Here is a 12,938-nt window from a genome sequence, read left to right as displayed (position 1 = left end):
ATGCCTTTGACCTGGTATCAGTAGGAGGAAGGTGTTAATTACCGTGTTGCCATGAGGTTTATGAACTGGCATTAACATCTCAGCAGGAGTAAAAGTGGCACAACAGCAACTTCTGAGAATGGATGAATGAAAGCATCATTACACACAGATTTACTTCCAGTAACAAAACGTCATGCTTTTTTATTTTAAGGATACTGAACAAATGTTATTTTTAAAGGACGTTATGCTATTAGTAGCATAACTATCTTACCATTTTATGATCTGCATAATTAAAACACAAGTACTTCTTGGTGTAGCAATTCAATGAAAGTATTTGGTTAATATGTTACTTCATCTTTTAAATCTATTATAGCCACACTGCAGTCAGCACTTTTGAGGTTTAGTGAACACAGCTGCATTTTGAGAACACTCGAAGCAAGGTTGAGAAACTAATTGCTCTCAGTATCTATTTAAATTGTTTTTAAAAATCTTTTCAGTAATTGTAAATATACTGTTTTCTGACAGCAACAACTACCTATTCCAAAGTTTGTCTTTTCAAATTAATCATTTTGGCCAGTTTTCCCGATAGAATCCATGCCAAGAGGGTTCTGTTTAGAAAATTGCATTTAGAGCCATCAGGAAAATCTTAATGATAAATCTAAGCATTTTAGGTCAGAGACTCCAGAAAAGTTTTGGATATTCCTTATTCAGTGAAAAATAATAAGAACTATGTATATTTTAAAACATTTTTGGAGCCACATCCTTGAGATTTAAGTATTAACTGAAGCTTTTTCATGAAAAAAGGTTACGGCCTGCCTGAATTCTAACGGTAAATGAAAGGAACAGATTAAAATGATAGGATTACAGGACATGGTTCATGATTGGTTTAAAATGAATGAGCAGAAGCGTTAATAACTTAGCCTGTGCCAGTTATGGCCAGATTGCTTGACATATATCCGTGTATCAGGTGAACAGAGGCCAAAAGTGTTTGCAAATACGGTGCCATCTAAATGTAAAGCTGTTTCTGCGAAAAAGGATGATTTTTTTTGAGTCATCATTGAAGGAAGGGAGAAATCATAACTTTACAATGGAAACCTAGTTGGTGTTAATTTCTGAAAAAAATTCTGAAAAAAAAAAACAAGTTAATTAAATTACATATAAGTAATGAACTAGTTCCACACGTAAATATTGTAATCTAAATTATTATCAACATTTTTTGAAAAGATTTTTACTCTAATAGAATATTCTTCTCATTATATCTTAAGAGTGCATATGACACATTCTTCCATTTTAATCACAAAAATAGAATTTATAAAGGTTAATTTTATAAACTTTATAAAGGGTATTAGTAATCGAATCTTTGACAATTTTTTGAAGGAACGAAATTATTTAACAAGGAATTATTTGTAAGTTGTTTCTTTTTATATTAGTCTCTGGTACCTCTTTATGTCATCAAAACAGTTTGACTTAATATATTTTTTCTAGAACATACTTTAATAAATAGCAACTCCTTTAGAATCAGCTAGAATATAAAAAAATTAGAATTAATATAACACAAAACAAAAAGTTATTTTAATGTTCTCATTTAGTTTAATGCAATATTTACATTAGTATAGTAATGAGACTGTCATTTATAAAAAATCAAACTAAGCCAAGAGAAAACAATGTTTAGGGAACATTAAAGATACTTTAAAGAACATTAAAAATACTTCAGTTTCAAACGTAGGGTTTTAAATGGGATGAATATAATGGTATGTACTTAGAGTCGTAACTTTAATTAAATAATTATTTAAATTTTTGCTACTTATGTATGTACTGTCATTTGAGAAAAAAATATGATTATAGTTTGATATATAAGACTATACATTTCTTAAGACTCGGGATCAGAGTTTACAACTCATTTTTACTTCCTCCTCTCCTCTGCTTTTCTGCTGAACGTCGTAAGCATCCAGCTAATCAGTTTGCTCATCTTAGGCATTCTTCCAATACTGGGTTTTACATTTAAAAGAACCATCAGATAAGCTGGATTTTGTCCTTAGTGAGCAGAAAGCCTGTGTGAGCACGGAGCACCAGGTCAGGTACATGACTGGTGTGAAATCAGTGCTTGCTAAATCCAAAAACTTGCCTTGTTCCTATTATAGAATTTCCTTGGCCATACTACTGATCTCATACAAGGGAATGGGGGAAAAAAATGCAACACCCGTGATTCATTTTGCATAATTGCTGTAATCTAAAGTTAAATAGTTATAGATTTGGTCTAGTTTAGACTCATACTAAAGCTAGCAAATGGTCTGAATTCCTATTAGATTTTAGATGAGAAAGTAATAATAGTTTACAGTGTTTGCATTAAAATTCTGAACTTTTTTCCTTTTGGTGTATGAAAGCTGAAAATAGAAAACTTTTCCACGAACAAGAGGTTGAAAAGTGCCTTGTGGCCCTTTTGGGTTCCGAAAATGATGGAACTAAAATTGCCGCTTCTCAAGCTATTTCAGCAATGTGTGAGAATTCAGGCAGCAAAAATTTTTTCAATAATCAGGGTAAGCCAACTGAAAACAACTCTTTTGAGCATTTTTAGGTTACCATATTTTAGTGCACATGGGCATTTTAAAAGTCACATTTTTACCTTTCTCTTTCTGTAGGTATTCCACAGTTAATTCAGTTGCTAAAAAGTGACAACGAAGAGGTACGGGAAGCAGCAGGTCTCGCGCTGGCAAACCTAACCACGTGCAACCCTGCTAATGCACAGTAAGTTCAGAGATCCTCCCCCAGCACCGACTTGTGGGGCAATTCACAGTCCAAGATGTTCTAATGTTAATATTTTGACTCTCAAGATAGTCTATGAATTTCTCCAGATGGTCTATCTTTGGGTTATTCTTCAGAATCCCTTATGAAAACAGAATCATCAGATGGGCCTGTTTTTCAAAAAATCTTAACTATGTCTGACTTTGTTGGGAAAATGTGCAGGCCATTTGATTTCAGGGACCAGGAGGACTCTTGTAGTAGCTTCCTCAAATAAGACTGAATAATGCTGGAAATGTTAAAGAACATAGCATGAGTATTTGGTACATCTGGAAGAATGCTTAAAGAACCATTTTTAAAGGATATGAACATTAGATAACAGAGAAACAGTTAAAAGGTCAGTGGCTCACGCCTGTAATCACAGCACTTTGGGAGGCCAAGGTGGGCGTATCATTTGAGGTCAGGAGTTCGAGACTAGCCTGGCCAAAATGGTGAAACTTCATCTGTACTTAAAATACAAAAAATTAGCTGGGCATGGTGGCCTGTGCCTGTAATCCCATCTACTGGGGAGGCTAAGGCAGGAGAATTGCTTGAACCTGGGAGGCGGAGGTCGCAGTGAGCCGAGATCGTGCCATTGCACTCCAGCCTGGGTGACAGAGTGAGGCTCCACATCAAAAAACAAACAAATAAACAAACAAAAAAAAAATTATGGGCAAATACTGTGAAGACAAGTTAAGGAATAGGAATGCCTTCTGCATCCCAAACACTCTGGTATCTAACACTTACTTTAAAATTACCAAAATCGTCTGCCAGCAGTTAAGGAAACTGAGATTTTTCGAGGTTACATAATTTTCCTGGGTACACATTTTTATCAAAATCGCTGAGCTGGAAGTCAATGCAGGTCTGTCAGACTCCAAAGTCTTTCCTCTACAGGAGATAAGACTGCCTTATAAAATAGTAAGCATTTCTTGCAGGCAACTTTCATAAAGAAAATAATTACTTGCCCTCCCTACATCTCATTTGGTATGTTAGTTAGCTTTCATTTATTATTGCTTTGTGATATTGTGGCTAAAATTATCCTTTTCTAACTTGAAATAAATCTCTGTCTGCCTCTATCACATACGTAATAGTTATCAGCCTTTCTTTCCCTTTCTGTTCTCCCACACAAATATATATATATATATATATATATATATATATATATATATATATGTTTTTTTTTTTTTTAAATGGAGTCTCACTCTGTAGCCCAGGCTGGAGTGCAGTGGCGCAATCTCAGCTCACCGCAACCTTCGCCTCCTGGGTTAAAGTAATTCTCCTGCCTCAGCCTCTCGAGTACCAGGACCTATAGGCATGCCCACGCCCAGCTAATTTTTGTATTTTTAGTAGAGATGGGGTTTCAATATGTTGGCCAAGGATGGTCTTGAACTCCTGACGTCATAATCTGCCCGCCTCAGCCTCCCAAAGTGCTGGGATTATAGGCATGAGCCACTGCACCCGGCCCACCCAAATATTTTTTAAGACCCTAATGGAATGACTACAAATCTAACTGCCTGATGAAAACATAACAGAAATGCATAAGCGTCAAAACAAAATTGTATTCCTTCGGTTGCTACCATCTTTGACATAGTAATTCCCTAAATTAAGGGTCACCGTTATCTCGGTGAAAGCACCACATTTCTGGAATATTGAGTCCTTGCAAGTAGCAATTTGAAAATAGCATATTCAGTGATTTTTCCAGTATGGTTGCACAATGCAAAAAAATCTTATCAGAGACACTAAACCACTTCTCTCTCCAGTCCATTTAGATTTGTGTATTATCTAGAACACTTTAACAGGCCTCCAGAGTGCATAGCTATCTTGATTTGATGTGAGTTTGTCTGGCTTATATTTTTTGTTTTATTTTATACAAAATCATAGAAAATTAGGATGGTAAGTAGTTCTAAAAGGGACTGCCTTCAGAGAGAGGACTGCCTTCTCTCTCAGTTTAATTATCTTTTCGACACATTCGTGTCATCTGACTGACTCTATAGTTCCTTTGGTTACCACAGAAAGGTTAGTCAGGACTAAATGACGCCTGACTTCTCTACTACAGTTAACTTTATTTTCGTAATTTAATTTTATTCTCGTAAATTTTTAATTGCAGTCATTTCTTTAACCCGTTATATACTGTCCATTCTGTTATTTTTTTTAATTTTATATTTTGTAAGGGAAGTGGGACATGAATGAGAGCGGCTTTCTGAATGTTCTTTGAGGTTTATATAGTTTTTACCTGGGATTTTCTGAGTTAAAAAAATATTGACAATGAATGCTTTTGAGGAGGATATGGAATCAAGATTTGACAGGTTTATGCCAAATGTTGAAGACTGAAGTTGCAAAAGATTCTAGAGTCAATCAAAAGGAATGAACATGAATATGGAAGGACTCCTTCTAGAAACCTCCTTTAGTTCAATACGTAATGCCAAATACACCGGAAGTGAGACAAATGTGATTGGCTATTTTTAATTAAATAATTTTCTACTCAGATCGTCGTTTTAGAATTGTTAGCTTAAACTCAGCATTGGTGAGTGTTTCTGGTGTCACTTTTAGTAGCGGTCCGTTCCATCATCTCCCCTAGGAAGCATCATGGCTTTGCTGCTGGGATAGTGGGAATCAAGGTTTTCTAATTATTTTTCTGTCATATGTAAGTAGTATAGGAGGCAAAAACCCAGATAACTTTCTCCAGGTGCATTTGGTAGCGTTTGAATATTTGATCTTTGCTAGCCTACTTTTTAAAAATGCACATAAGCACTACAGATACCAATTTTGTGTGTAGGTTAAAACGTAACCCTTCTCCTACACACATATCTTAATGTGCCTAAAATGAAATTTAAAAACCCAATTCTTAAACTCAGGGCATCTTCTGGCATTGGAGGCTCATTTCACCCATTGAGTAATTGCTGGTGTTGTCATGGTAACATGTAACGTTGGTGCAAATTCCTTTATGTAATAGATTTTTGCTTGGAAAGTTGTGGGTAGATCAAAATTTTCTAAATTAAATAATCAGCCTGGGGAAGGAGAAATGTACTTTGTGGTAACCCTTTTTGTAAAGCTATCAAGTGCTTTTTTATTTAAAATATTTTTATAATCTAAAAATAGAATTTTACAATCTTTCTGTAAATTAATTTATAGTCTAATGTATCTGATTTCAAATTTTCACACATCTTGCTTTCTCATAACAAAAAAAACCACACTCAAATGTAATAAAATAGTACGATGATGAGCAATTTTAGTAGCAATCATAAATAAATAATCAGACCATTCATAGCCTTATGTGGAAGATTTTCAACTTTATTAAAGTAATCTGATCATCACCTTAATTGATGCCAAAAAATCTTGCCTATTTGGTATTCTTTATGAATGAGGTTTCCCAGATACTCAAGTTTAGTGGATTTTTAAAAATTTACTTCTTTAATCCAAAAAAACTTAAAAAAATTTGTGATGTTTGAATTAAAATCTAAAATCTTTTCCTCTCAACTTTCTGTTTTTTTATTTTTTATCTTTTATTTTTTTATTTTTAGAAAGGGTCTTGCTCTATTGCTCAGGCTGAAGTGCAATGGTGCAATCATAGCTCACTGCAGCCTAAACCTCCTGGGTTCAAGTGATCCTCCTGCCTCAGCCTTTCAAGTAGCTGAGATTACAGGCATGCACCATCTCACCCAGTTAATTTTTCTTCTTTTTTTTGAGACGGAGTCTCGCTCTGTCACCAAGAGGGAGTGCAGTGGCGCAATCTCGGCTCACTGCAACCTCCTGGGTTCAAGTGGTTCTCCTGCCTCAGCCTCCCGAGTAGCTGGGATTACAGGCGTGTGCCACCATGCCCAGCTAATTTTTGTATTTTTAGAAGAGATGGGGTTTCACCATGTTGGCCAGAATGGTCTCGATCTCTTGACCTTGTGATCCGCCCACCTCGACCTCCCAAAGTGTGGGAATTACAGGTGTGAGCCATTGCATCTGGCCTTTTTCTTTTTTTAAGAGACGGAATCTTACCATGTTGCCCAGGCTGGTCTCTCAAATTCCTGAGTTCAAGCAGTCCTCCTATCTTGGCCTCCCAAAGTGCTGGGATTGCAGGTGTGAGCCTCTGCATCCAGCTCCCTCTCAGCCTTTTAAACTGATCACGCTGTTATTAAACTTTGGTGGGGAGAGTTATGGTTGCCGTTTTGACTAAGTGGCTGCCATAGACCCTCGGCGGTGTTCTCAGGGCCCCTTGGGAAGGAGGGCTCCTTGTCCCACTCACTGGGAATAAATTTAGGGTGGCAACTCCTTTCACCTTCGATGTATTTTGTTGGTTACTTATTAGGCTTTTGAGAACTTTCGGTTTTTTTCATTTTCACTGCTATCAGTGGATCTGATTGGCAGAGCCGTAACTTCCTCCCTGCCAGAGTTCCTTTCAAATCTTCCTTTCTGTCCATGAAAAACTTGGACACCAGGTAACCCAGCTTTATCACATTTTACAGAAAACCCATACAGGAGGGCCTGATGCCTCTTCTCTAAGGACATTTTTTTGCTTCTCAGAGGCCATTTCCTACCCTGCAGATAATTCTCATGTATGTTGTGGGCATGCGAAATTTCTAGGTATTAGAATTATGGATACTTGAGATGGTAGTCTAAAAATTATTAATGAACATGAATCCTTTTACTTACAAAGAAGCTATGTTGTAGAGTAAAATGGACATAAAATATATCCTGGAAGTAAATTCCACTCAGGAGTATTTTGTCTTAGGTCTTTGTAGTGACCACCCTCTTGCCTGGAAAATCTTTTCCCGGCAGCCTGTGGTTCCGTCTCTCACCCGCTTCATATCTCTGTTGGAATGCCACCTTGGCAAAGCGACTTAGCGTTACCACACGGCTTAAGATCGCACCCCACACATGCATATTCTTAACGCTCCTTCCCTGCTGCCCATTTTACATATGCTCATCATTTTCTAACACAGCATGTAATTCACTGGTACACTTGTCATCATTTATTTTTTGCACTGCCCTCCCCTGCCACACACACACACACACACACACACACACATACACCCCAACCACTAGCATCCATGCAGGGAGCAGCCTTCTCTATCTAATTCACTGAAGCATCCCAAGCATCTAGAATAGTGTTCATCCCATATTAGGCATTCAGAAGAAAATAGGCTTACATCAAAAATAAAACACAAAAATGTCCGGGCAAGATGGCTTACATCTATAATCCCAGCACTTTGGGAGGCTGAGTGGGTGGATTACTTGAGGTCAGGAGTTCGAGACCAGCCTGGCCAACATGGCGAAACTCTGCCTCTACTAAAAATACAAAAAAATTAGCCAGGCATGGTGGTGCATACCTGTAATCCCAGCTTCTCAGGAGGCTGATGCATGAGAATCGCTTGAACCCTGGAGGCAGAGGTTGCAGTGAGCTGAGACTGCGCCACTGCACTCCAGCCTGGGCAACAGAGTGAGACTCCATCTCAAAAAAAGAAAAAAAGGAAAAAGAAAAAAGAAAAGCAATCAAATGTAAACTGACAGTGAGGAAAACAAAGTCTATTTGACAAACAAAATCTGTCGTCAAACAATCAGTCAATGCCTGTTACTTAAAACAGAAAGCAATAATCAGCGTTGTTTTCCTGGTTTGTTTCGTATAACTTGGGAAACAGAAGCAGTAGTGGAGATTTCCCTGTAAGAACCTTCTACTGACACTTCTAATTCTATATTATCTGTGGAATAAAGATTACTTAAAGTGGGTAAGAATATGAAAAGGCAATAAATAAGAATAAAAATAACTGTTTTTATAAAGGCATAGTGAAAGAGGACAGCCAGATCCACTTATTAGTGGTGAAAGAAGGATAAAGCAAAGTAAAACGATTTTAAAGTGAATAGATAAAAGGTGACCAGGCTAAACAATGCCCATAGGAAAGAACGGATGAAAATGGAAACCAAGAAGCGATAATAACCTTTATAGAAAAATGGAATCCATTTAGTTGATTGGACACATATCCTTTACTGGTGTACTGCTGATCTCTTTGACAATTCTCAATTTGTTATACTTTTTGGAATGAGAAAACTGTTAATTTTTGACAGAGGAAATATTATTTTCAGCTAAATTTCATGTCGTATTTATCCCGAACGCCTTTATCCAATTAATTATATCAAAGTTCCATATTATTTATGCAAGTACTGAGGGAATTATTCTTCTGAGGAGCAGACCCTACATATTAAAAGAATATTTAAAACTATTAATTTATAACATCACTGCCATCTATTGGATCTGATCAGAATTCGAGTTTAAGTTTTTCCAAGAAGAAAGAGGGTTCAGTGATTTTCACTTACCTTAGCCAATGCTAACCACATTTGGCCACTGGTAAACCATGAAAAGATTAGAATAAATGTTCAGAATTAATAAAGATTAGTATAAATCTCGGCTAGATAGTTTTCAAAAGATGCAATTATCTTAGGAAATAAAATGCAATGAATAAAATAAAAATATAAACAGTAATAACTACAATTATTTTAATACCTACAGAGAAGTGAGAACTGTAGTTTTGTTATAGCAAATGCATGATCATGAGTCCCTAGTTTACACATAGATCATACTAACACTGACTCTTCATAATTATTGCATGTTATGTCCATGAAGAACTGAGTGATTTCCCCAAATCTTAGAGATCCTTTTATCTCCATTTTTTGTTATTTTTTATTTTTTGTACTTCTTTTGACTTTCCATGACTGCAGTGACCCAAGAAAGTTCTAAATGATAGCACATATAGCGGTGACTAAAAAAATTAATTGATTGATTACTGGTCCATCGCCAACTTCTACAATACCAGAGACAGAAAGCTCTTCCCCAGAAACTGTCTTGCCATTGTGTTCTCTATGGTCAGCACCGCACAGGGGAATCATGAAATACATAAGCAGTACACCCCAAAGGGACTCCAAGAACAGCTAGAATGCCTCCAAATTATATGGATGTGCATTTGAGCACTTTGGGTAAACCTTAGAATGTCCTCGTTATATGTGGCTGACTCGTCATTTTGCATTATCAATATTAAACATTCTCTTTGCTAATATAGAAATAAAGCATTGACTAATTTTAATACTTATTAGAATTATTTATGGAGGATCATGCCCAAGAATGCCATGTAATTCATAGAGAAAACTTTAAAACGTGCGCCACATACAGAACTTCACTTAGTGTTCAAGCCAAGTCAGTACTCCATCTAGTGCTTCAAGAAAAATCAGTACTGCACAGTGACCAAAGTTCTTATCAATCATTTCAGTATTGTCAAGGAGGGGCATGATCTTAAGTGATTTCCTGGAATGTTAAATTTCTCCAGCAAAAATAGAAAGCACTTTTCAAGCCTTTTAAAACATCCCATTCTATCCCATTCAGTAAAGTTGGTGGGAAGAGAATGTATTTGTGTATTTATTGTTACCATTTCTTTTATTCTACTGATTTTATGCTAATGGTTATTCCTTAGAATTGGCTATATTTCATGGTGGAATTGGCTGTATTTCATGGTGGAATGAAGGCTGAGTGCAGTGAATGATGATGATCATTTTGAAGGGGGAAAAAAAACTCCTCTTAAAGTTGGCAAAATACGAACCACGAGTTTCACTTTTCCTTCTCCATCCCTGTGCAGGAAGAGATGAAATGGCTAGACATGTGTTCCATCACCCTTTGAAAAATCAATGTTAACACCCTGTTCTTAGAGCACACTTCTTGGCCAGTACTCACAGACCCACTTATATAAGTAATCCTGTCATTTAGAATACTTTTTACTGAAGAAGCACTGGCCATAGAGATAATCCACAGTGATTTACAAAATCAAAATGTAGTCTCATGAAAAATACAAGTTTGTGTTGTAGGCTTGATGTATAGGTTGCACTTAGTATTGCTAAGGTTGTACAGCTATTGTCTTTGTTGCATAGGGCTTTTCATTTTCAGAGTTCCATTTTCCCTTCTAACAATGCAAGGAACCACGTCTTCATACTGACCCCTAGTGGCAGTTTAGGAGGATGTTGGGGGAGGGGCAAAAAAGTAATGGAAGGATTGCTCTGTAGTTTAATGAAACGAACATTAATTTAATTTGAAACACTCTCCAGTGTACCTAAGATGAGATTTTTAAAACATTCTTAAAAGATTCCTATCTGAAAATTATCCCAACATGGTGATTTTAGAGATAATATTCTACTGCTAAACGTGTGTTCGACAGATGCTTTTGTTTGACTTTGTCCCCTGTTAAGGTATAGCAATTTACAAACGTTTTGAGGCATTCATTGTACTGGTAGCTGGACATCTTCTGTGCTATATAACCAGACAGGATAAATGTAATACTCTTGAACAGCATAAAGTAATAGATTTATTGCTATTATGGTTTCTCTAGAGTTGATTTTTGCTCTTGATTTTGTACAATAGATGATTTTGTTTTAAATTCTTACTTATATCACTTTGTTGTAAAATTCTACATCCTTTGAATTAGAATACTCGCAATATGAGTATTTTGGAGGATAACTTGAGCTAATTTCATAAATTTTTAGGAGGTTTTGTTTTGTATTAAGGATAAACGTATTATTTTGTATTAAGGAAATACGTTCTCTGGAAGAACGTATTTAACATGTTAATTAATACCTTAAAAGGCCTCTGGAATTAATAGATAAAACAAATGGGGAAAGTCTTCATGGTAAACCTGAGAATTATTCTTGCATTATTTCCGTCCAGGTTTACTGAGTGGATGCTTTTCATTTCTGCCCCTTAGAGCCTAGATTCCTCCCTGCCTGTTGGGATCTTGTTCTAAACATTGGTTATGCTGAATCGGAAAAAATCGTAGTGAATTTGGAAAACATAGAAGGAAAAGCTGAATTCTGCAACAGAACAAGTGGATTCCACATCCCCATTTCGTGTCAGTGGATGCCCACCTGACCTTGACCAACAGTTCGGATTTGATTAGCCACCAATTTTGTGAGGCTAAGTGAATCCCATAAAATGTTCAATTAGAACATTATCCATGCTACTTTTATTACCCACAGTACAGAGACTGATATTTGCATAACCTCATTTTAAAGTTGCTAGTACTCTCTTTCAGATTTAATTTACAACATTACTGATTTTCAGAGAAAATCTTTATATTGTGTGATCTTCCCCCTCTCTTTCAATTTGAAGCATGCTTAGACCTATATATGTTTATTTTTACCAACGCTTGACTTTTTACGTTAATAATTTCTCTTGATTTTTCTTCACTCTGGAAATGGTCCTTACGGCTCATTGATTACACTTGAGTGGAAAGGCTTGAGTAGGATTCCTGAGGAAACTGCCCCAGCTCTAGCCCTGCAGGTGTAGGAGATTTGGCTGTTTAACTAAAAATTCTCTAAAAATGACATTTTCATGCACACACACGTTTTGCAATATGATCGTATGTTTCCATGATCTGAAAAAAATGATGTTGTTGTTGAAAGCTGGCAGTTACGGGCCAGGTATTGAGCTAAGTTCTTGAGTGGAATATATCATGAAATCCCAGAGCAGTCCTATGGGGAAAGGAATATTACTGTCATGCCCATTTTGCAGATGAGGAAACTGAGGCCCGGTGCTTACTCACGGTCACAGAGGTGGTCTGTTCTATAGGTCCCCAAGGAGCCAGTAGGCACTGAAGCTCATACTCTCCACCCTGGCAACTTTTCTTTCATTCTCTCCTCATCAGTGCCTCCAGGACCCAGAACTTCTCCACATTCCTCACCAGAAACTTCTCCTGTGCCGAAATTCATGATCTCTTTGAATTCCTCCAGACTGAATGGTCAGCACTCCTTGTACTCACTCCTGCAGGCACCTTTGGAGACATCTTTCCTGCCTTCCTTTCCCTTTCTCTTTGCTTCCCACCCTCCCTCCGCCCTTCTCCCGGGTTCCTTCCCCCAGGCCCCCCTCTCCTCCTCTCTTCTGCCTCTGCCGCCTCCTCTTTCTTAGTTTCCATTCCCTAAGGAATGATGTCCTAAAGCAAGTACATTCTGTTGTTTTATTTTGTTTTCCTGAAAATAATGTACTTTTTAAAGCTCTAAAGGTTGAAAAATGTAAAAAGTAATGAATTAAAAGTCAGAAATCCATATTTTTTCCTGATTAACTTGCTTTTGAGCAAGTTTTAGTCTCCCTGCATCCTGTCTTTTTTGACTATGAAACAAACAAGTAAAAATGAACCTACATGATCTACTCTATTTTGTGCATG

At 36.8% G+C, this 12,938-nt stretch overlaps 1 protein-coding gene across 3 annotated transcripts in view; it reads left to right on the top strand.

Moving 5' to 3' along the window:
• Positions 1-12,938, top strand: part of ARMC3 (armadillo repeat containing 3) — a 98,721-nt gene that overhangs the window by 40,741 nt on the left and 45,042 nt on the right. For all 3 annotated transcript variants that reach the window (XM_064368439.1, XM_012450123.2, XM_064368440.1), the window contains 2 exons: positions 2,364-2,516; positions 2,619-2,724. In XM_064368439.1, the coding sequence (XP_064224509.1) occupies positions 2,364-2,516; positions 2,619-2,724 (259 nt within the window). The remainder of the gene's footprint in view (positions 1-2,363; positions 2,517-2,618; positions 2,725-12,938) is intronic.

This window comes from Aotus nancymaae, unplaced genomic scaffold, assembly GCF_030222135.1.
Source record: "Aotus nancymaae isolate 86718 unplaced genomic scaffold, 86718_ANA_hifiasm-v0.15.2.pri h1tg000077l, whole genome shotgun sequence".
Lineage (NCBI taxonomy): Eukaryota > Metazoa > Chordata > Mammalia > Primates > Aotidae > Aotus > Aotus nancymaae.
The sequence above is the reverse complement of the archived record's forward strand: the minus strand, read 5'-3'. Positions and strand labels throughout refer to the sequence as shown.